Genomic DNA, 26,217 nt, shown 5'->3' on the forward strand with positions numbered 1-26,217 from the left:
GTCACTGGACCTGTCAGAGTTAACTTCGAAAGACGTCCAGCTCGAGAATGAATGACGCTGTAAATCTACACTGTGACTTCTGGGCAATGTAGCGGAACATATGGGATTGAACGCCGATTTTGTGGATCCTTGATTCGGCAACTGTGAGTATTCATTAAACCCTGCAAATAAAAATGCGCGTTATCTGACCAGAGGATGTTCCAAGAGCATTTCGAATCGATCTCACAGTCAGCAAGAAACTCTTCTGAGAACTGTCCTTGTATCAAAACCACATGGAAGCAATTCATATATAAATGAAAGTTTGTACGGATCGGATAACACCAGAGAACCCTCCACGGGCCTTCAATTTAACATATTTCCAGCGCCTGCGCTACGCAAAAAACTCTAACGTGCTGATCTTAACATTTCATACTCTGTTCTCCTCCACAACCTTCTTTACTACCGCTGTAAAAACGGATTTTCTTCCTCTCGCAGCACGTGTAACCAATGATCCATTTGCTTCAAATTTCAACACCATTTTCCCGAGTCTTTTTAGCAGTCAGTGGGTTTGTTCGAAAGCCCTTCAAAGTCCAAAGTATTCTAAAGCAGTTGGTGCAGTTGGGTTGCGTTTTACCGCTTGGACGCTGGGGTAGAATCGGCGTTTTTTAATAAGAAAATAATTTAACTAAGAGAACACGATCTTGCAAACTCAAGAATACTGTGAGTTGTGACCACACTGAAAACATGTTCTCCGCGACTCTTGACAGGTTTGGTAACAGCTCCTGGGTGGCATTAAATAATATGCAAGTATACTCCGGGTGTTTCACAGTAATACGCGCTCTAGCGACAATAATTTGAACTCATTTGATTTCTGATAAATGTCTTTTCCGTCCCTTTATTACATCATAAATTGTCGCACGTGTCCGGTGACTGGTTACAGTGGTAGGCAGCTGTAAATGAAGTAACTTTAGTTATAGACACCTCGTACTTAATTTTCCTTTGGAAACTAAAGAGGCGTATATTAAGATGGAGCTCAGTCCGTCGGTAGTAACAGAATCGTATGCTGCTATTCCAGGGAAAGGATCTTATATAAGATAATAATAATATATTCTTGTGGTACAAATATGTGGCAAATAGTTATGATACCGTTGTTGGAAATTTCAGTTATTTATCGGAAGCAGAACTAACTTTGTGGTAGTCTTAACTGAAAATAAGATTCGTAATAGGGAAATTAGATGTAATTAAAGAAGATGTAGCAAGGCTTGAGTTAGTATGAAACAGTGCGTCTGTAGTTTTTCATGAGTAAATATAAATAAATATTATATAGTCACCTTTCAACTTCTAAATCGAGTACTTATTCACTAATAGCCAACTTTCTAAAAAATAGTCCTTAAAAGTAACTAATCTTCAGTTGTGGAATCTGAATTACTTATGATCGCATTATTTCTTAATTCACATTAACAAAAGGGGGCTAACGACGCAAAGTGCTGAAGAAGATAAGCTAATCTTGTGTTGCTCGATCATGTAACAAATCTTACTTTATCAAATTGCAATACAGAATTTTAAAGCACAAACTGCGTTTAAGATGAGTCATGATGTTTTTGATACCTTTGCGTTAAACTGAAAATTTTATAACACTTCCATCATGATATGAAATTGTCTAGTTTTTAATCGAAAGAGTTTCCTTCGGAAAATGCTGCTATCTTTTATTATAACTGAGATAATCATGTTAGCTGGTCTTCGAAATACGCGCATCTATGTGCTTTGCAATTCCAAAATGCCATTTTTAGCACACATTTGAACGACCGCTTGAGGAATTTCTTTGTTTAGAACATACTGCACTAATTTAATTGCAGACACATGTGACTGGCAAATCAAAGTTCTTGCACAGTTTTCTCTCCCACTATTCATATTATTTCTTTTATCGTTCCCCAGTTTGAAATCAATAATTTCTTTAGTGTGCTTTAAATAGAAAGCACTGCTTTTTTTTGGGTGAGCTCAAATGACTTATCTCATTTTATGTTTTATCTTTTTTAAGAATAAAATACGTTACTAGCTCTTTTATGGAAGTAATATTGCATTTATTGAAATTTAATGTTAAATAATTAGTATAATGAGGTATAGTAATCAACTTACACTTTATAATGAGGCTGTAACTTTTAATTAGTAAATTGAAAATGTGTAATAAAATTGGATTTTTATGCGTCTTAGGGGCCCACCAGCGGCCGAGCGGTAAAATCGCTGAACACTGGTAGTTCGGTCCGAGGTTCGAATCCCGCGAACGGGCTGGCTGCATGGGCGTTTTCGTGGTTTTCCCCATGTGTAACGTGTATACGAGCCAGTTTCCCTTAGAAAGTCCTCCACGAAAGGCATCCCTCCCCTTAGGCAGATAGCCCTAGTGTACTTTGCCGTATTCTCAATACACCAACACCACCATACTATGCGTCTTAGAGTAATGAGTCGGTAAACGGAAGTTAAATGTATTAGTTAATCTTGATACTATCTTTCAGAATTTTCATAAGGAATGCTTGTCACAGAAATTGACAAAATTTCAGGCACATCATCATGCTATGCAGCATGCATAGCTTTGGCCGTGGGATTAAATTAAAACAAAAACAATTTTTCGACTGAAAAGTAAATAGAATCATTCATTCTTTTAACAAAAGCGCAGAAAAGTTAACAAAATTATATTTCGAAAGATTCAATAAAAGAATTAAGACAAGTACTTGTCCAAATACCTTTTAATCAAAATTAATAAGAAAAGGCAACATAAAATTGCGTAATTTCGTTAGTAGCGCGTTCTTCAGGGCCTGAGCGGAATGAAAGTATGCACTAAACCACCGCGATAGCAATTAATATTCGAGATACTTCACTAAATTCATTATTTCCTATTTATAGCATTTCATTAAAGAGAGTAATTACTTAAATATGTGTGCTATGAATTTTGTGTATGTTTTAAGAAACTTGACTTACAGAGTTATGTCGTGAACGTAATTTCACCACTTATTCTTGTCCAATTGTTTTCTTTAGAGCAGCATTTTATTCAAATGCATTTCTGCGATTTTTTTAGCATTACATAGGTGATCACAAATGATTCATACAAAGATATATTTGCATAACTCGGGATTGGCTGTATTCTATGTACGGGAAGCTGGGATGTTAAATCATTGATCTTCAAGTAAAGAAATAATCTTATTTACATTGCTGGTATTAAAATAATCTTTTCTTAAAGTTTACAAACACAAGTTATTTCAGAATGAATGGTACAAAAAAGAATGTATAATGTGACTGTTGTAATACATTTTCTCCTGAAATTAAGAGTTAGATTTAAAGGATAAGCACCTAGCCAGATCAATGTTTAGCTGCCAGATCGTATTAATGCCAGCCATGCTTCCTACACAAAACACAGAAATTTTGAACAGAGAGAATCTATCCAAAATTTAAATAAACTAACAATTTTAAAAAACTCAAAATTTAGGGTGAAAGAAGCGAGTAACAAAATAATACGCGAAATATACTTAAACGGATAACCCCTTTACCAATCAGGTATGAACACATACACGTAGATCAATAAATAATGCGACCTGGAAGTAACTGAAGCTAGGCTAAATCGGTAAAAGAAAACTTTTCACCCATACCTCAGTCCCTATCATAACTCTATCGTTAATAATTATTTCATCTTTTCTTGTGAAAAGCAAGAGCCTTCGTATGAAATACAGTCGCAGAAGTGCATCGCAGATACAGATATAAAATGAAAAGTTAAGTCTGCAAAATTTAATGGCTACTAACCAGTCTTCAATCTGGACTTTTTATATGTGATACAGCGCACATCTGCACAATAATGTTCTTCTTGGAATGTTTGTTCATATCCTGATGAACTGAGTCGGCCACATATCCTAACTGCTGCATTAACTGCTGTTCCTACGAGAGTGCACTGAACATTTTATCCTTCGCATGTCTACTAAAGCAAATGAAATCGTTAGGTCGGATGAACTGGAAGGTGGAACATGAGTAGTAAATCATTCGATCCAACGAATCCAGTCCAGCGTTTGGAAGGATTCTGACTGAGGAAATGGCATGCGTATCTGAGCCAGTGTGGTGGGCCGCCGTCTTGCTGTAAAATGAAGTCGGATGCTATTCTTTCAATTGGAGCAACAACCACTCGTACAACATGTTGAGATAGATGAAACGTATAACGGTGAACTTTACGAAGAAGAAAGGTCCATACATGAAGCCAGAAGAAAGGCCCAGATTTCTTATGAAACAGAAGACTTTTACCGTCGAAGAATCACGTTCATCTTCCATCGTGTCATGCAGACATTCCTTGCCCCAAAATTCTTGAAATATTCCCGTTCACGTTTGACACACGAGTGAAATGTGGCTTCGCCAGTGAACAAGGCTTTGTTCGCAAAATAGACCACTTCAGTCGTCCTTGTAAATTCGTGCAGCATTCCTTCCGTTTTAATTTATTGCTAAATTGCAGTTCCTGTAACCCTATGAAATGTATGAGGGCTTGAACGAGGGTGCTTGTTTAATACACGCCCCACTGTTGTTTACGACACGTTATCTACTGACATGATACTTTGATTTGCTAGGGCTTCATAGGTAATTCAAGCTAATGTCTTTCAACGGATGACCGTCTTACGTTTTTTCCGTCGCATAAAGCAGTTTCACTTGCTTTGTGACGGCTAAACACTTGTTTAGCAAATTGGGTTTGTAAATTTTTCCGAGCAACTGCTACCAATGAAGTTTTCTTTTATTCTGTCTCACAATGAGCTGTTTCTTTCGTTGATGCCGCCATTTGTTATATGTTGCCAAGTGAAAATTGAAAGGTTACCTTTTCATCTGCATTTATGTAATAAAATCATTACAACACTCACAGGTGTATTTCTGTATTTCTTGTTATTACATTCAAAATGATTTACTCTTTAGATATTCTTTTAGTAAAATCCATATTTGTTTTTTCAATAAAATGTTAAAAACACTGTTGTCGAATGAAACGCTTTTATTTCGACATTTGATGTTTAAGTGGTTTGGTGTTTTGTATGCTAAGAATTATGTAAGTAAAGATTACGTCTAATAGAGAACTTGAAATTTTCGTCATATTCTATTCAAGAATCCTGCAGATGTCTCAACAAAGATATAACCGCTGCTTCTCTCAAAATGAAATATATTAATAGGAAATTGTCCCTAACTTCCGTATTCGTCTCGAATTTATTTCCTTCTGCTGAAAACGCAGAGCCTAATATGCAACTGAGGACATATATAATGTATTAAAACCGAAGTATATTTTGCAAGCTCCCAGAATAAAATGTTCTTTTCTATATGTTTTATTTAATTTTTTCTCTACTGCTGTAAGTTTCCAAGTATTACTCAATATAGCTTAACAATGAGCACCTATTTTCTGATTAAGCTTCTGCATTAATATTGTAATGTTAAATATTTTTATAGACTTACGCCCTATATCCCAGAATACATGTATTTGAAGGAATAAAATAAAATAGAGAATTTATTTTTCATCATGAACAAAATTCTCTTTTATAACTCACTTAAAATTACGGTATAATTTTATACCACATTTAACTGACATACATAAATGATTTTTAAAGTGAACTCTTCCCAATTAAAATGTCATGCTCATTAAAACGTTTATTCGTCACCTAGCATTTTTAATTCTGTAGATAAAAGCTGTATATAGATTATCCTTGTTATTTTAAGGAATCACTAATCTCACCTCTTAGATTCAGCCTCAATATCTGATCAAATTAGTATTGCTCAAAAAGATATAATAAAGTAGCGATGTCTTTCAAACCGTAACAAATGCTGAATTTTAAGTTGTAAATATGTAAGTTTCTTAAGGAAATTTTATCCATTATAACTCTGTCCCCCTTTCACTTCCATTTGAAATTTGTAAATGGGACACTTTTTCTGTCATTTCTCTTGAAGTTGGAGAATATATGCCTTCTTTCTTCATTATAATTTCCGTACGCAGCAAAGAAACAGCAGACGTCGGGACCGCCTGTCATTTCGAGCGCGACTTCTTAATAGCATTTTTCTTAGGATGAACGTGTAAAGAATTTCCTTAATGGTTACCCTTTGATGAATGCGACTATCAGTGGGGGTGGTAGGTGGTGTCAGATTTATTTGCACCCAGACTTAATGAAGCCTCTATTAATACCCTTAATAATGGTTGCGAAAGATTCGGCGACGAAATGGAGCTGACCGCATTTGTTCTCATTAGCATTCGACCGACAGCCGTCCGATATCCATTATTTGTCCAAGCCATTAATTTTAAAGAGAACTTGCAAGAGAAGTGGCGTACATTTTGTCTACTCTGAAATCTGAAATACTGAAAGTTTTTTTAACCCCGTCAGCTTAGTTACGAATTTGCTTTTAGTTTTTAAAAGGTGAACAACTGTTTAAAATTACATAATGCAATCGCGGTTTTCGTTTCTATAAGAAACACCAAATATACCAAACGTCGTTTTTTACACGTTCATTCTGTTTACTGTAAAATATATTTTTTCCATTATTATTGGTAGTTCTAAGTAATTTTTGTCTTTTTGAAAATCTTTGAGAATAGTTGCGTGTGATGTTGCTCTCCGCGTACTGTCACGCAGAGTCCTTCTTCGGATATGGGATTAAAAACTTCATTTACTCAATAGCATTTAAATTTATGTTTGAATTCAAATTTAGGTGTAATTTTAACTTCCATCAATAAAATGATGTTCATTCTTTCTTGGTAACTAAGCTTCCAATAATAGTATGGTGCCTTGTTCGTTCTGTTCCAACTTTCTTACATTCTGAAACTGTATTTTTTTATTTTCCTGTTTTTTTTTGCTTGGATTAAGCGTCTCTTTACAAACTGAGATTCTTGTCCAAAAATTCTGTTGTAATATTAATCAACGGATAGATGCAGTATAAAAATCGTAAGACATTAAAAAGATGCAGATTCAAATTGAGCTATTTTGTTTACCATTTAATGATCAAAATGTTCGTCTATGTAGAACTTTTGCAGTAGTTGCTTGGAATACTTTCCAAGCAACTACTGCACCATGCAACTAATAATCTATCGGAAAATTTTCTCAATTTATTTTATTTATGCATGGTACAAGCTGTATTTTGCATAATGCAGGCTTTCACGCAGCTGTAACTGAAGTTAAAGCTTTAGATGCATGTTAATTAATTTTTCACCGATCTGTATATGCTTTAAGTTATATCAAAAAAACTGAGTTGGCAGTTATAAGTGATTTCTTTTTAATGTTTGAAATAAGAAACTCTGTATTCATCGCCAGGAGAATCCGTTTCAGAAATATCTAGTTAAGAAAATTTTGGGTATAAAACGTGTTTTCCCTTATCTGTTTAATATTTAATCAAATCTACAGTCTTTTGGCTCCTAATCATCAGATATGAATTTGGATGCCTAAAACTTCATATAATGGAACTGGCAAATCCAGGGGTTCTCGACCAGGGGAGGATTTCGTAGTTTCAGAGGAGAATGCGGTGAGACTTTGAGTTAGATGTTAAGTATTTATTTTGTGAATAAAAAAATTGCCTTTACTTCAGTGTTGGTATTTATCAACATTTTCTACACATTTTGTTTTTTAATTTATAAAACACGGTAAAAATCATCTAAATCTGAATAGAAGTATATATTTATTTTTCGGGTTTGAAAAGGAGGGGGAAAATGACCTTCTAGCAGTGTTGAAAGGAGTCCATGTTGCAAGAAGGTTGATAAATCCAAGTCTAATCCATTACACTATGGACTGCATTCGAGTATTTAATTATAATTTGTCATAATTTGACACAAAGTTTATCTTCCTAAAGAGAGGGATGCTTCGGTAACGGAATTAAGAAGAGAAACTGGTTCGTAGGTACCTTATATATGGGGAAAACCAACACTACGGAGTGGTACTGGTTTTTCTTCTGCTTAGTTAAATCCTTTAATAAATTCTCGAGATTCATTTTTTTTAGTATTCCGAGAAAACAATCTTAAACATGAGCCCTGAAATATAAACCAAGGTAATGAAACTAATCCATTGAAATCATTTTAAACCGTTCGGTTTATGAGCGAGTCTTCGCTGTTTCCCACTAACTTAATTAAATTAATAGTTGATTATAAATCAAAATGTAAATCCATGGCTTTTCTAATAAAGCAGAATTTCAAATTTTTCTGCTATTCTTTTGTCACTGTTCATGCCATTTGCTGCGTAAATCACCTATCTTATCACCTATTTTATAAGAAATAAAATTTGCAAAATATGTCATAATTTGCACCTTTTTTAATAGATGTAGAAAACAAGTAGTTTTCATACGACAGTCGTTTAATTTAATTGACAGTGACAAATGTAGGACTATCTTTATAAATGATAAACAGAAGTGATAAAAATCACAGTCGCCAAAAGTGAATCGCGATAGAAGTTGAAGAAATGAATCCTCAAGCCTTAAAAGTTTTCACGAAACGTTCATAAGAAATTTATTGCATACACCTATATATTTTCATCCTTCTAAAATCCTTGCATCACAGCAGTTCTATTAAAGAAAGAAAAGTCATTTCCTGAGATAGAAATCCGTATACGTCACCATGTTGTTGCGAGTAAAAGAGAGCAAACAAACTGAATAAAACGTGACGCAAAAGAGGATTGGAAGAAAACTCATTCTGAAACTATTTCCGGAAAGTGACGGCTACGTTATTCAGCCAAGAAATCTGATCATTCCGCTACATTTTGTAAATTCTGGCAGTTTTCTTTCACATATAAACTATATGGAAAAGAAAACGGGGAGTAAAATAAGTGTTTCCGAACGCGAAGGGCTTGAAAATGAATTTTTTCCTATGCAAAGAATGGTAGGACAAAATTTGTTTTTCAGTGTCGCAGCTGTTGAGCTACTCAACTCCAATCTAAAGAGCGCCATATATCATCGTTTCGTAGACATTCTGTACAAATATCGTTTGCGCCTAATTTCAGTTTTTGTGGCAGAGGTTTTTGCATGTAAGCTCTCTTGGCTACGATCCAAATAAGTGTTTGTCTCTTTTTTAATACTATATTTAGTGTGAAGCAGTCTGTTATAAAAAATAACTTTCCACCCTTGTTCGATGGAGTTTTCTTTAAAAAAAAAAAAAAAAAAACCTACTTTACGGAGTTTATCTTGTTTAGCTGAAAGCCAGATTCGCAGATTCGTAAAGGACGGTGAAGAAAGGGATTATTCAGTGCTGATTTATGCAAATTAAATGATTCGGCGTAGTTTCATCTCGTTTTGTCTTTTTGCTTCAGTTTATTTTGTTCAAATAGTGAGTCAATTTGCTCTCGATAAAATAACTCACTTCTGTCAGACATTTTAACATCTTGCCATAAATCAGTGGTAAAGAGAAAGATTTATTTTTATTTTCAGTGTACAATTTATATTTTAGAAAGTTAGCAACTACCTGTATCTTTTGTTTGAAGGATGAGTTCATGGATTAAAAATAATACGAAGAAATTGATTTTGAGTGTTTTTGGTCTGACTTTGTAGCTCATGATAAAGATTATATTTTGCGTAATATTGATGAACCTAATAAGGGAAAAACCCACATTTTTAATAAAAGAAGGAAAGCAAAGTTTTTAAATTAGTTATTTTTTAAATTAATTTTAATGTCTAATTTAAATTGTAGAGTCCAGGTGGGTTAACTTCTATCTGTATACTGGAGTAGCAGGAAACTACAAAGGAGAAATGTTCACGTACCCTTTATTAACTCTTTAAAATTTACAATGCGTCTACTCGACGCTAACAAACTTCGGCTGAATTCACTTAACTGAAAGTCAGATAATTGAAACTAAAAGTTGAAATATTAACAAGTGATAAAAATAGCCTACCGGACTCAACGAGATCCCGTAATTTCAACCCCCTTCTAAACTAGTGGCAACAAAGCAATGCACTTAAGCGACTTAAACCAGCAATAAGCAAACTTGCCTACGGCAGAGACGGCAGCTAGAGCCTAACTCTCTCTTTCTCCTACCAAAACTCGGCATTTAACTACTTCCTTCAAACTAGAAAATATGCATTCGTTCACGCGCGCTACAACATTTAACTATTCTGGCACTGACAATTAGGGGAATGAAGGCTTATAGGAAAGTTTCAAATAAAACTTTAAATTATTAGTTAAAATAAATATAAATCCCTACCAAATATAATTGTGAAACGATTTCTTGTAACTCAGTTATATTCATAGCAAGATGATCTACATGTAAAGGCCTGATTTCTAAACATTTAAGTTATTTTTTTTCTTTCGAGATTGCTTTCGTCTGTGTGAAAAATAATAGTAGGCACAAAAAGATAAATTTAAATGTGTTATAATGTGGTATTAATTCAGCTGTTCCTTTATTATACTGTTCATAAATGCACTTAAAACATCAGTATAAATGACATTCTCTGGCAGTGTACCTCCTCTTTTTCGTTGCTCAGGAGCAGAGAGCTGTTTTTAAATCAGTATTGTAAGTTACATAGACCATAAAAGGAACGTTAAAATATTTCTTTTATTGTTATCGTTATTCCATGAAGATGGCGGCGTATATATCCTGTTTCATTGACTAAGGAAAACAAGTCTTGACACCCATTTACTTTGAATTCCGTATTTAAGAAAGCTGTTGGCTGGAAGTGTAATTTGCCATAAACTGAAAAACTTAAGAGCAAAAGCTAGGCTCTATTTTCATGCTAAAAATTTAATTATGTTAATGCTATCACTATCCTCCTAAAATAATCAGTGTTCTTTTTCTCGTTGTTTTAAAACTTAGTAAATCTATAACGAGAAATGTTTTAATCAAAAACTGAGATTTTTTCACGAGTAATATTCTTGTTTATTTCTCATGCAAAGAGCATGTTCACCAAAGTCACTTTTCAGCGATATTGTTGATATTTTCAACGTGTTCTGAAGTCGTATAATATCGTTAAAAGAAGACACATATGTGCGTAATAGTGCATAAATCAGAGGCCAGTAATTAATAAATTTTGTTTATCTAGTCACGGGCCACAGAAAATGACCTCACGTGCTGCATGCATCCTAGGATCCTCCGATTGGCTTTAAATGATGCCATCTGGTAATTAAAGTAAGCTAAAAAAACGAGAAATAATTCTTATTAAAGGAAATAGTAGCGGGAAAATGAACGCTTACTGTATTTTGTTATAATCTACATGTTCCCAAAGTTGATGCTTTGTTTGCAAGTGAATCATTTTCCTTTCGAATAGTCTTTGACGTAAAATATTATAGATGTTATACATGCCTTATTTCATATGTTTTTTGAATTCGTGACACATCCACTTAATTTTTTTCGGTATTTGTAGGCTATGCATCTTACGTCTGCCAAATTCTAAAATTGACAAATCTCCAGAAATTCGACTTCTCAGATCTACACAATATTTATTGAAAACACTTCATGCGAACCGTGAATTTCATACTCATGCGAACCGTAAATTGAGTGGAACCAACCGTGAATTTCATACTCCCGTTATTGAAGGATCAGTTATAATTATTTTATGAAGTTAAACTCCTCTTCTCCATCAAACATTTTCAATGTATCTATGTTAATTATAGATTTGAATGATTGTCTTGCGAAATGTAATCTGCATATATATTTTCATGTACTATTAAACCAACCAAACTTCAACTAATTTATTGAACTGGTAAAACAAAATTGGGAGCAATTACAGAACTGCATAAATTTGTATTTATTTTCCTTGTATAAGCGAACAAAGACACGTGTTTGTCAGAACTTTCCCCCTTCCTTTAAAGATCTGACTTTCAGATTTCTCTTATGTTGTTAACATAGACTTGTAATTTCCCGGGAGTCTCTTACTGCTGTCACTGCTTCAGCATTCCAGTTAATCACAGAAAAATATTTCCCCCGGCGTGGAAATGCCATCTATCAGCGCACGCGACGTTGCTAACAAATAACGTTCACGCCTCGTCCATCTCTTTGTGATCCCGTCGGTCTCTGCTTTTTGCACACAAATTATTGGACAGCTTCCAAACCTTTGTTCTTCTTAGTACCTTTTAATGCAGAATGTGAGAATGTCAGAAATGTGAATGAAACAATCGGCTATTGTGTCAGTCTCAGAGTCAAGCAGGGTCAACTGCTTGAAGCAAAATCCATTCCATTTGTACCATGGAAAAATAGTTTTATTCAAAATTAATTCTGTTAAATTCTTAAAGCAATGACTTTATTCTTTTCACTAGTTCCTCTTTCTCAATTTTAAAATGTTTGGAATTATAAGCAGCTCTAAAAATCGCTATTAAAAGCTGCCGTAGAGGTATGCGATCAACTATGCGTTTGATCGGTGTACCACATTCACAGTCTTCTATAACGATGTGTTTGTTTCCACATTTTAAGTACAAATTAAAAGGAATGAAGCATTTAATGGAAGTGATCATTGACAAAAACAAATGTCGTATCTGCATTAGAAAATAAAATTTTTTACCGCCGATATGTATGCATATGCGTATACTCGTAAACTTGAAAGATGTGTTAATTTTGAAAATTTGATTTAACCAAATGAATTAAAAAAGCACGAAATGTGACAATTAAACTGACTAGATTTTTAATGCTTTAACGTTTAAAATAATTTTTTTAAATAATTCTGCAATCTTTCCCTCCTATCTATTAATCTTTTATTCGTTTAAACAGCGTCGTGAAATATTGTCCTAGCAATCAAAGTACCAAACTGTTATCAGTAAGTACATAATGTATTCATTGTCTCAGGACAGATAAATGATGTACTTTTTTAATTTAGAAGGTAAGTTAAAGATCTTATACCGCGTGGATTGGTAGTAAAGAACAACTTTCTTCGCCAAGGAAAAATGCAACAGATTTTTCAGATGCTTTTTTAAAGTATTGTTGAAGTAGTTAATTAAGATTAGGCAATAGCGAATGGAGTTTGATAGCTGACAAATGAACGTCCGTAGGAGTAACACAAATCTTTCCTTCTATGATCAAATCTCTCGCTTTCTATTAAATTTCTTGAGGTCTATTGTCGTTGCTTGGATATTTTGTGTCAGCTACTCAATATGTTCTCTAGTTTTTTTAACTACATTTCATTTTTAATTTTCGTAAAAGAAATCAGGCAATCTCGATAACCAGGTGATGTTACCAAACTAAATTGAAGCCCTTAACAGAAGCTAATGTTTCATGGGAATACCTTATGATAAAATGAATGGTAAAGAATCAAGAGACAGTTGAACCGTTGAAAGACAGCTTAATTGCAGAAAGCTTTCAGAGTATATGGAGGTCTGTTTCAGATATATCTCATAAAACAAGAAAAACTGACGGAGGATATCATTAAAAGAATACGGATATATACTACAACTAAAAATATACGTTTAGATGCTAAAATATTAAAAGATACATGTTCAGATCACGTAGTTAGAAACATCAATAAATTCAGTAGATAACATCTTCAGATTTTTGAGTTTCTGAAAAAGATATTGAAAGTCGGTTGTCATTTTAGTAACTCGGCGAATAAAAACAATTCGCCCTACTCAGAAGATCCTGAGTTCAAAACTCTGCCATTGATTAGATCTTTTTGCTAAGTGTCTAAAGCTTTCCTGTGTTCAGATTACCGCAAGAAATTGTGTTCGGATACCAGCTTGTTTTTACAAACCGATAATAATCTATATTACTGACGTAACTCATTTATATATTACAATTATTCTGTAAACAAATTTAGTTACCTGAAAATGAAAAACATAATTTTTTTCCATTGTAATTGCATTATGTCATAGCCATGAGTTTGTAAATACCATAAATCGTCCTCTCCCGAATTGCCTTCATTTAAAGAATAAAAGTTGATTTTAATAATCATAGGGTTTGGTTGCAGATGATCACAATAGAAACGCTGTCGCCTTGAGAGCAGCGCTATGCAGTGGTGTCTTTAAATTTAGTTTTTCATCGTAATAAAATATTCGTCTGAAATTAATGAATTCTGAGTAATGCCAAAAAAATGTATTTCGGATATACTTCTCGTCAAGCGGGTGGCATAAGAAGAATCATTGAATGTTATTTAGGGAAGGAACGTTTTCTTATGAAGATTTCTCTTTAATCATGTCCTTTATTATCTTTCATTTTTATTTCTAAAATCAATTTATGAATGAAGAATAAATCTTTAAAAACTGTAGGGTCAGTAGCTTACTTTAAAGCAAAGAGACGTGAAAAATGTACACTGCCCTCGCCGGGACTCGAACCCTGGAACAAATATGCTTCGAGTGTGCTTCCAGTTATACCACCAAGCCATACGGAAAAGGGATGAGAAAATACCGTATGTACTCATCCTTAGTCGCCCTATTGCCTGATCCTGGTGGCAACAAATTATTTTCCACCAACTTTTTGTTCGGGCGCCACTTTTAGTGTCAATAGGTCATTTTAAAGCAAAATCCGTGAAAAATGTACAGTAATCTCGACAGGAATCGAACTCTGGACCTCTCGAATACGCGTTGAGTGCGCTTTCAGTTACACCACGTTGACATCGGAAAGGAGGGAAAAAATACCTTATAAAATAAATTGCTGCATTTTAGCACAATAAATTTCTCTTTCTAACTTAAAACCAGCATTTTCAAGCAGATAAAAGTTATCAGAAGCATCTTTTTTATGTCTTTCTTGTTTATGAGCATTGCAAGCAAATGATTTGAGTCTGTAAGAGAAATTTGCAACCGAAAGTATTCATATGGTAATATTTTAATCCCATGCGTATTTTGCTTTACCCATTATTGTTTTTCATTTGCAAGTAAATTCATTCCAAAATGTTGTTCACATGCTGATCTCAAATAAGAAATTATAAAAATAATTGCGTAATTTAATATTCGCTAGAAACTTTAACCGTCTCCATTAGAGCTTGAAAATACTGTTTTCCATGCTTATTTTCCCATATTTATAAAATAGAGAATGCTTAGGCGTGGGAAAACAAGAAAAAAAAAGTTTTTTTTTTTAACCTTTACTGCTTGTTGGTGGGCAGTTGCATAAAGACGTTGAAATTCGTCGTTTTTTATTGGCTTCTGTTCGTCGTGACAAAAAGGTTTTGCGAGGGGTTATGCATAGTCTTTAGTGGCAAATATAATCCAATCATCTCAGAGAGTCCTGCATAAAGATATCCCTTCCTATATTAGGTAACCGAAATGTTCGTTGTTGTAACTAAATAATATAGGCATATGCGATTCAGGCTTTCGACTGCTTGATTTGGGTGAATTATCCCATAATTGCGATCTGTGATGTCATCAAATTCGCTTCTTGTCATTTTTCTGTAGTCAGCAATTTATTTTACTAGCAGATTCTTCATATCGGAATTTCGCAAACTGTTAATAATTGCATTCTTTTGTCAAGTTCATTTTTATTTAAACTATAGCTTAAAGAACTTGGTAGTGCAACGAATACTCTTTCTTATTATAAACTTTTAATTATTTAACTATTAGATCATTTCCTATTAAAGTTCTTAAGAAGTATATTTTCTTGGCATATTAACTATAATAATTACTTTTTAGTGGTTGATATAGGCAATAAAAGAGAAAATGTATTCATATTATTCGCATTTTATCTCAAATAACAAAATCTGAAGAGAATTATACAGCAGCTTGATTACTGTCTGGTTACTTTAACCCCCTCCAGTGTAGTTTAAAAACGCTGCTTTCCAAATTTCTCTTGTGCAGTTTTAACCACCTTCAATATAATGTGAAAACGCTGCTTTCCAAATTTCTGTTTGACTACTTTAACCACCTCCAGTGTAGTTTGAAAACGCTGCTTTCCAAATTTCTCTGTGGCTACTTAAACCACCTCCAATGTAGTGTGAAAACGCTGCTTTCCAAATTTCTGTTTGGCTACTTTAACCACTTCCAATGTAGTTTGAAAATGCTGCTTTCCAAATTTCTCTTAACTTCCTTCGATGATGATTATGCACTCTGAAGTACTAAGCATGAAAAAATGTGAAGGAATATTAATAGCGGACTGTAAAAAAGAAACCTTTTCTTGAAATATTTAACTGTAGATCTTTAATTCGTTTGAAATGTAAAAGTTAATCTTCGTAATACTTTACATGGGCATTTTCTGTAGGAGATTGTCACAATAAAATGCTAAAATCTTAGCATGCAGGAAAGCGGTGACATTGTCTGGGCATATGTTCCGGCTGCTATCTTCCTTCCAACATCTTACTGGAAAGACAAGAATAAGTAGCATTATTTTTAGTTAGTGTGTAGAGACATTAGGTATTTTTTGGAAGCAGGCAAGATGAAAAATTAGCAACGCCTTCGCCGGGAATCGAACCGCGGACCTCTGGAATAAGCGCCCAGCATGCAGACCACCACACCACGAAGGCATGCCAAGAAGGCGGGAGAAATACCTTATATACTCCCCTTTTTAAAGGGCGACTGGGGTTTCTAGGGGACCCAATCGCCAAATTCTGGGTGTGGAGAATCGTCATCCACCATCCGGGATCCTGCTTTTCATCTGTCCTGCTTTTAAAAATACGTAATGTCTCTACAGTGATTTAGCTCGGGCGCCACTGTAGAGACATTACGTATTTTTAAAAGCAGGATAGATGAAAAATTAGCAACGCCTTTGCCGGGAGTCGAACCGCGGACCTCTGGAATGAAGACCACCATACCATGAAGGCATGCTAAGAAGGTGGCATGCATGAAGGCACCTAATAAGTGTATTAAGTTTCCGCAAATAATATTTTGCCCTGCTACTTCCAAACCGAGGCTTTTAGCCTGACGATATGGAGCTCAAAAACAGTACTTTGATTCAATGTCTAATTTAACACCCAATTGAGGACTATGGTTTCCTTGAATTTAATGTTATTTGCACATTAATTTTCCATCCCGAGTTTCTTCGTCATATGTAATTGTGAATGTTTAAATAATACTTAGTACTAATAAATTTTAGTATGTATATATATATATATATATATATATATATATAATTTATTTACTAAATAATATTGATTAATTGATTATATTTTCTCCTTGAATTGCCGGTTTGGCTTAGCCTTATTGCTCGAGTAAAGACGAAACACCTTCGTATTTATTTATTTATTAATTATTGTTCATTGAGCGGGAGTTGGTTTGTTCCCCTTGAAAAGTCAACTAATTTCCGATCAATGACAATGATTACATGCATTTAATTTAATTCTTGCCTTTAATTTATTCCTTTTATAATTGAAATTTTGTTATTCATGATTTAATTCCAGTCCCCGTTAAAACATTTTGAACATTTTACTTTCAAGTTACTTCAAAACATCTTTCAAAATATAACTTACTAGTATGGATTCACTCTTTTAAGATAGTCCTACTATAATTAAACTTAGGAGATAATACTATAATCAATTAATCAATATTATCTAGTAAATAAATTATTATTAATTTACTTTGCAGCAATTGCGCAAGTAACTTGTTTTCGCACTAAATTAATTTAAGATCATACAACATTATATATATATATACATACATATATGTGTGTATATATTGTTGCGCTTTTCTTTTCTGACACCAGTTGTTATGTTATTTTCTTTTCCTTCACGTTCGTACGCGGTTCGTGTGGATTTGGAGTGAATAACGACGACACTTGATGAAGTATTGAATAACACACTTTATTGGCCAGTATTGTCAGGACAGCTCCAAAACACGTTTTTACAATCGTCGATGAACAGCTATAAACACGCTGACACGATCAGCGACACAGCTTCCTGGTTATCAGGCTATCACGGTGGAGAGAGCTTCACGGCAAAGTACCAGAGTACAGCTCCCGACTCTGCTCGGTCGTTCTCGGAACTCCACGTACTCTCGAGACTCTCCACACCACAACTCGCGATGCACTCGGCGACACACAGAGCACAGCTCATGACTCAGCACAGTCTAAGACAAAATACTCGACGATGCACTAAAAGACTCTCTCGATGCACTCGACGACCAACTCGTTGCTAGACTTCGAGACACTCGCTCAATGACTGACTATCAGCTCGCTAGACGAGGCACACACACACTGACTGCGGACCAGCAGGGTTTATATAGCTTTTGGCTTGTGTTCGAGAACATTCTGGGCTAAACCGGTAAGAATTCGTTCCAGAAGGTTCTCCATCCGCCCATGGCATATAGCCAATTTTGTCGCCAAATGGGCGATTTATCGCCAAATGTGGCAACTCTCCCTTCCCATTTTATGGCAACCCTAAACTTGCTTTGCGGGGAAGCTACCTTACCGCGCCTTAACATTTCGTAATAATATATATATATATACGAAAGTAGCAAGACAACATGAATTAGAGAGACCTTAGTGGTCAAGAATTTTGCTCATTGAGCTGCAAAATTTTTTTAAATTTCATAAGTAAGAGGAATGTTAAAAGGCTAATGCTAAAAAATACACTTGACACTATAGTTCCTTAGCAAAATTGTAAAATCACATATAGTATATATATTCTAACTGAAATAAAGCAATTTTATTTATAGTAGTTAATTGATGTAATAAAAGGATTTAGCTATTGATTATATTTTTATTTAGAGATTTTGAAACTTCTCTTTATATGTGTTTCAAAACTTTTAAAACCTTTCTACTAACACAATTTTGAAACGTTAACGATGGTTTTGAAAAGGAGTTATCACTATCACGTTGAAGCTATGGCCCTTGGTCCTCCATTAACGCACATAGATTTTAGGAATTACATAATCCATCGTCGAGGCTTGTTGCATAAGAGTCTTAGTGTGTTTAGTGAGTTTTGAAAAACGTTGACGTTTTGTTTGCAAAATGACATATGCAAATTATAAAGATTTTAAGTTATTTCCGTGTCTTCTTGTGATATTGTGATTATAACATCCAGCTAGCAGTTAGAAGATGTCGGGTTTGAGACCACATTTCGTATCTAAAGTTCTTATTGTAGTCTTATCGTCAAATATCGGTATCAGCCAGACAGACGTTAAAATTAATCATTGTCTGTAATTTACCATTTATTTAAAAAATAAATCACTTACTCAGAAGATATGGCACAAATTTAAAGACATTCCTTCCCCCTAGCAATTGGAAGATGGTTCAGTTCCTGGGTTAGGATACTGGTTTAGAATAATTCTCTGAGTTAAAAAATATAAGACCTTCACCATTCAATTAATTAAATAATATAGGAATTCTTTACTAGAATTAATTAATTGAAAGATAATTTTTGCGTTTTTTATTATATCCATAATATAGCTGTCTATATGAATAGCATCCATGTCACAGACATTTACATAATAACGAAATTTATTCTACTGCATATTCGACATCAGCTCACTTCTGTGATTTGTATAAGCCTTTAATAGAATCAAGGCCTGCTTCTGCTTGTAATTAAAATCCCATTTCTGCCAGCTGCCCGTAAAAGTATTCAAAATTTGTTGATTACAATGTAGTCAACGACAGATCTAATTTGCAAATCAAGTACGGGGGGATAATGTGAATATTGCCACTCGTGGTAATTCCGTAAGTTACAATGCTAGCAGAGAGTTATTGGTTTTTCCGCATCTTTATCTTCACTTCAAAGATTAAGTTTCACTGTCAAGAATGCTTTGGCGTTTTATAACTACTGAAAATTACTCATCGAAAGTTTATGTAAATTGTATAATAAGTACAGCAGAACTCAAATTCGCGTGAATTCCCATTCAGTTTATAAGTTCTTTTGTTCGTCTTTCAAGACATTTAAACTTTCTGTTAATTTATTTGCGTGTTTTTACTTTTTATCCTTTATTTAAATAATACAAAAAGACAAAATAGTTTAATACATGTTTTTAAAAAACTATTGAAATTAATTTAGGTGTATATGACGGTCAAACTGCCTGTGCTTGTTTTCTTAAATGCGACTTGGCTCTTATCATGTTAAACAATAATTTCATTACTGAAGTGTTATTTCAGCTTGAAACAGAAGGCGTGCTACGACATGCTTTTTTAACAGTCGGTAATTCCGACTGTTAAAAAGTTTAAGTTATTGTGATGTGTAAATTGTACCAAGTTGATTACTTATTTTAAAAAGTTTTCGTATATTAAATTTTCAGTTTCTCCGCAGAACTAGCCTTGTCTCACTTGTTATAAAATTAGGTGTAAAGAAAATCTTTAGTTCTGTTTTTCAATCACTACATTGTTTTTTTATTGGAATGAAATACTGTTTTACGTTATAGTGAAAAAAGCTAGATCTTTCATTACCAGTTTACAGCTGAAAGTCTTCAGTTACAGCTTCTTTCTTTTTTCAGTAGTACGTTAATATCAGCTGATAATTCTAATTACAGTCAGATTTCTTTCTCTCTCTTTCTCTTTTTTAACTAGGAAAAAAACGCTATGTTTTCTGTCTGAAAAGAAAAATGTTTAGTATAAAGTGCTAAATTTTAAAATTTATGGCTCGTAAACATGTACTTTCCTGAATGCAGCGCAAATGAAACAATAGTTATTTATTCATATTTATACTAATAGTCACAATAATTTTAAAATGCAATATCAGTATTAAATTTATGAAAACATTCTTTCTATTCAAGGACTCTTTTATTAATATAAATATCTAGTTGGTAAATCTACTTGCGGCTGTTCAATTTTCCCCGAGTTCCAACATGCGGCTCCTAACCACATGAAATTTAGCAGCCCGTGTAATATGACATGACTACTGACTTACTATAGAAAATAATTAATTGTAATTATTTAATAAAAAATAATTTATTGCTAGCCAACAGACATGTGGCTCATTAATGTCATTTAAATCAATATCGCGTATTAATAACGTATCGTTTATCCTTGACGTATCACTGCGTAACATTTGGCAAATTTTTAGATTTTAAATAACATGCTGTGTATTTGACAAATAGTATGCTATTGCGTAAATCACTGTTAAGCCGTAGCAAGTTTTCTTTATATGTATAGCTACATATATATTTATAAAGGTTCATTTTAATTTCTGTATCCATTATTTGAAGTGAAATTACTTTTGTATCAAACCTCGTTTCATTTCCCTGCCAGAATTTAAATATCCAGCACGCACGATATCCAAACTAGGTAGAAAGAAGGAAGTACTTAAATGAAGGTTTTGGAGGGTGAGAGCGTGCTGTGCCTGCTTTAAGGCCACGTTGTTAACTTTTATTCTCTAGCGATTAGAATTCTGCGGCGTTGAGTTATTCTTCCCATTGGGCTTGTTTACGCTGACATCGATCAGAGCCAACTTGCCCGCTAGTTAAACTGTGAAGCCGTTAGGGTAAACTTAAAGTTCCTTAACTTTAATTTATCCATTATCTTTGATTTAAAGCCAGAAGTGCTTGCTTCTGTAAGCGCGAGGTGGTACCATCTGTTAAACTTTATTTGATTTAATAAAAATAGGGATAATTCCTTAATTGTCTTTTTAGAGGTCTGGTCTGCTCCCGAAGAAGACCAGATCCTACAATTTAAAATATTATTAATTTACACAAATAAATGAAATCTTAATTTAATTTTAGTTCAGTAAAAATAATTTATGGATTCTGTTTTACACAAATAAAAAATATTTTTTGCTCTTAATGCATGGAAATTTAAAACGAAATTTTGTGCCGAGTCTTAAGCCGCATGTGAATAAAAGTATGTTTTTAGTTGAAATGGAAACAATATGTATGCTTAGGTGAATAAAAAAATAATTTCATTATTTGATTTTTGCAAAAGTAAGTCTGTTTTGAAATTTGTTTAACAGAAATAAACATATTTTAATCTTTTTAATGGTACAGTCTTTGTTGAACTAAAGTACGAACAGCGGAAATATAACATTTCGTCACTTACTTTACAGTAAATAAGTATTTCACGTACAGAAACAAAAATCCAGCTAGCCAAATTTTCCGATTATTTGGAAAGGACTATGCAATTGCTCCACCTAATTAGATTACTATTTGAATATAATGTGCAGTGATACGATGTCGTAAAGATAATATATTAAATATTAGTCTCTTCCCTTAAAAAAATAAGATAAGGTATTATGTATTTCTATAAATTACAACATTGTCATTAGATGTCTTGAGTTATAATGTATTATAATTATTTTTCTTTATTCGAATTAAACCTTAAAAAATTAGAAGGCATTATTCATTATTACTAATTTTTAGTCAGTGCCTGTACAGGAGATATCTATTTAAATTTTTTCTCTCTTTTATAATAATTATTTTTAATTTTATTGAATAATTTTAGATTTTTATGACAAAGCGTCTCTGAAAATTTAAATCTCGATTTTCATCATTATTAAAAAAATTAGGCTTTGGTGTTATAATTATTTTCGACTGCTCTAGCTTTTCAGGCTGCGATAATTAAGCACTGGAAAACAAGAAGGAATTTATTTTTAAAAAAAATTTAATTCATTTTTAATAAGATTTAAATGGAATAGTAATAAAGGTGCATTTTGAAGAAGATGGCTATTTAAAGGACATTGTATAAATACAGGAAAACGTAAAATCGCGTTTGTGTCTACGATCTCAAAACGATGTTATGCACTGGTACTTGAACCATATTATGTCAGGTTCTTTTAGAAATTATGATAGACGTGTAAGGTTTTAAAAATTAGATGCTTGTAAAGTACTGAGATAAATGTGAAGTTAAAATTTAAAATTAAAATTAAAGTTGTAAATCTGTCGAATAAAAATGCGTTTGAAAATTATTTCTTTAAATTCCTCTTAAAATTTATTTTTTAACTAAATTTGGTTAATTTTAATTACTTTACATATAATTAAGGTAATCATTTTAATTGAGCCAGAAATAAAACATATTAAGATTCCTATTCGTATTTTGCCTGATTACTGCCTAGACATATAAGGCACAAGCGTAGGGCTCCAGATTTTAGGAGGCTTTGCAATCAACCTGCAACTGTTGATAATTCTGTTTTATTTCCTGATAAAAATGAGGAAAATAGGCTTGGGTTTCTTGAAAGAACGTTGGGCCCAGGGCTGCGAACTGTCTCGGGGGGGGGTGCCTTTTAAGTCAAAATCCGTACAAATCTGTCAAATTTTACGCAGCCTTATTTTTATTAATTTTGTACCATAATTTGGAATCGGAAAATTACTTTTGAACAAAATTCAATTCGTTAATTTCAATAGCTGTTGAATGAGTGTATATAGTAGTGCATTTACGTAGATCCAATACTTACTTTTTAACATGACATGTTAATGATAGTACTCAACTTTAAGCACGTCATTACTTAAAAGGAAATTCATTTAATATTATATAAACAAATTTTATCATGGAAGTATCTATATTGTCATTGACTGTATGAAGGTATATCAGCAGTTACTTAAAACGATTAATAAACTGTCGGAAGAAAATTTGAGTTTAGCATTTTAAAACAATAAGTGTCTGTCTCTTATCTATTAATAAGAACGTCTGCAAAGAAGCGTTCCTTGCCAGAATATTCAAATGGGCTCTGTACTGTGTTGACGTTAAAGCTAAAATTAGTAAAAGATTGCATTTTCTAGTTTTTATATTATTTTGGTAAACGAGCCACAGCCTTTTGTCAAGTATTTTAAATGTCACCGACTGGCAAAAAGTTTTAATTGGTTTCCAAAGAAATAGAGCATAGTCTCCGAAAAACATTCTTCTTATATATTTCTGGAAAGACTATGTGCGGAGCTTCTTTTAAAGCGTATTTTAAGGAAGGTAAATGACACAAAAGCATTATTTATCATTAGATGGATAGGCTATGCACGTGCTGAAAAGATTCACCGTGATGACTAACCTAGCAACATTTTTGCTACGCGAAGCTCATCTGACTTTTTTTTTTCCCCCCCTCTTAACGGCTACTTTCTTGAAGTAATCTCAGAAAGCTTTTTAGTATGATTCAATTATGTAGGAAGTTTTTATTTATTTATATATTTATTTACGTAGTATATCTGTTCGCCAGCATAGATTTGTATACAAATACAATTACTTCCTTGCAACCATTAAATCTTTGGAGTTTCCTTGCGTACAAAGATAATGTTTCGTGCTTTGCTCTCCATAAATCTTCGATCATATTCTTTTCTGTTCTTGGCTGTCATGCAATAGTATTTAAAATAATAATAATAACGTCTTTCTGTTTTGTTTGCAAACATAAAAATCCTACATTTTTTTACAGAATTTTTCGTATACATGAATCAAAATTTTTAGTATATTATATTTAATTAATGACATTTATGTAGTACATTTTTATTGTTACTGTGGTTGTTCAGCGGCAGTTCATTGTAAATTAATAAAAGTTTTATGTAAGTTTATTTTTGCTGTGATAAAATGTCATGGGTAATTAATTTAATTATTAAAAACATAAATGTTGTTATTCACTGATTCTGTGTGGTTGTTATTTGAACTTAATTGAGCAGTTTCGCAAACTTTTTTGTTTCTATTCTTTTTTAATTTTTTTAATCAGTCACAGTTAAATTATTTTAATTCCGACATTTTCACAATCTTAATTTCGCCTTTCCGACTGGCATATAATTGTGTTTTCCCCTTTTCTTCTTCCTTTTACTTTCTTTCTTTCTTTTTTTCTTTTTTTTCTTTTTTTCTCTTTTTTTTTTTTTTTTTTTTTAAAACATATACATCCGCTTTTAATATGCAAGTCCGTATGCTGTTTGACTGTGCTAGCTTATAAGCTAAACTTTCTTTCTTCATTTGCAACTTGACATTCCGCTTCTTCAGCTTTCGCTTTATAAATGGGGAATAGTTAAGCTAAGAATTTTTGATTTTGATGGCTGCTGTGTTGTTTAATGTGGGGTTAAAGCTTTATTGTTTGCTTTGCTCAGGTGTGCAGGGAATACCAGCGGGGCAACTGCAAACGTGCCGAAACTGAGTGCCGGTTCGCCCACCCTCCCGACCACGTGACCGTGGACAGTGCGGAGGGTATGGTCACAGTGTGCATGGATTTCGTGAAGGGTCGATGCTCGAGGGATTTGTGCCGCTATTTCCATCCGACGCCCCACCTGCAGGCGCAGCTAAAGGCCGCCCAGAGCCGAGCGAATGCCGCCGCCTCACAAGCTGCTATGGTAGGACACTTGCTTCTTCCTCTGTCTTTAATCACCCTCGACCCCGCATATCTTAATCTTTTCACTTTATTGCAAATTCTTCATCACTTTGATGTAATGCAAGTTTTCCTCCCACCTTCACTTGGGTCAGTTGGCTAATCTGGGTGCTCTGAGAAGAGATTTGGTGAAATATAGACAATAAGGCTTGACAAAAACACATTGGCAATAAAAATTTAATGAAAACAAATATATCATTAAAGTTAGAAGGTCGAGAGTGTAGTTATTTTTGAGCATACAGTAGTAATTTTTTAAAAGCATTCAGTTTTCCATGTAGGTATAAAATAAAGAACTTAAAAATTATTTCAAGTATTCTGCCGCAGACTTAAATAAATTTATAAAATTATTTAAAAATTTTTTCTAGGTAATTTACAGTATAATTTTGCCGATTTGTTGCTTTTTCTCCCCCACCTTCCCTTTCCCAAAAGATAATATTAATTAAATTTTTTTAGGCTGTTAAAAAGTTATATTTCGGTGACTGTTTAGAAACTGTGTATATTTCGGTGACTGTTTAGAAATTGTGTTAAGAATTTCAACTAAAACTTCATGCTAGGATATCTTAAATAATGACTGATCTGCAAGTATATAACTATGTAGTTCCTTAGTTTTCAATTATTTTATTATTATGTTACTAAGTTATTGCTGTTTCCGTTGCAATTTGTTTAAAGTTATAACTGAGGGGGGGGAAGAACCATGAAAAACTCCTTACCTGTTTTCAGAGTTCAGTTAGAATTGATAAGAAAAGTCTATAAAATATAAATATTGTAAGATGACAAAGGTGTATGTGCTTCGAGAAGAAAGTAGGAAAATATATTAGTATTTCATTTTGCTGTCAGGGGTAATTTTAAGAAGATGTATGATTTAAATTAGAATTAAATGTGTAGATTTCGTATTTTATAATTAATTATTCATATTTAAATTAACTTTTAATGGTTATCTCTCTCATACGTTAGCACATATAAAATTTGGTTAGCTAGAAATTTATTTTATACGTAGAAACGTTTTTTAAATGTAACTTGTTCTTTTTTAAAAAGAAGTTCTGCCTGCCAGTTTTTTAGAAATTATTTAGCCGAATTTTTAGTGATTTACGTTGTTTATATTAAAATTTATTTGGTGAAGATTGTGTTTCTATCTTATGGTAGCGTGTGATTTTGGGAGGAAAACGAATATCTTTAGCAAAGTATTGAATATTTAATATATAAGCAGCAGCATTTATGAATTTTTTCTAAGTAATA

At 33.2% G+C, this 26,217-nt stretch overlaps 1 protein-coding gene across 15 annotated transcripts in view; it reads left to right on the top strand.

Moving 5' to 3' along the window:
- Nucleotides 1-26,217, top strand: part of LOC118198603 (muscleblind-like protein 1) — a 713,982-nt gene that overhangs the window by 653,129 nt on the left and 34,636 nt on the right. For 13 of the 15 annotated variants that reach the window (XM_085807963.1, XM_085807962.1, XM_085807959.1 and 10 more), the window contains one exon: nt 24,707-24,946. The exons of the other annotated variants lie outside the window; for them this stretch is intronic. In XM_085807963.1, coding sequence (XP_085664089.1) covers nt 24,707-24,946 — 240 coding nt within the window. The remainder of the gene's footprint in view (nt 1-24,706; nt 24,947-26,217) is intronic. 15 annotated transcript variants of the gene reach the window in all.

Source organism: Stegodyphus dumicola, chromosome X1 (assembly GCF_044657685.1).
Source record: "Stegodyphus dumicola isolate Sdum_Otavi_A_Nest chromosome X1, ASM4465768v1".
NCBI classification, from domain to species: Eukaryota; Metazoa; Arthropoda; class Arachnida; order Araneae; family Eresidae; genus Stegodyphus; species Stegodyphus dumicola.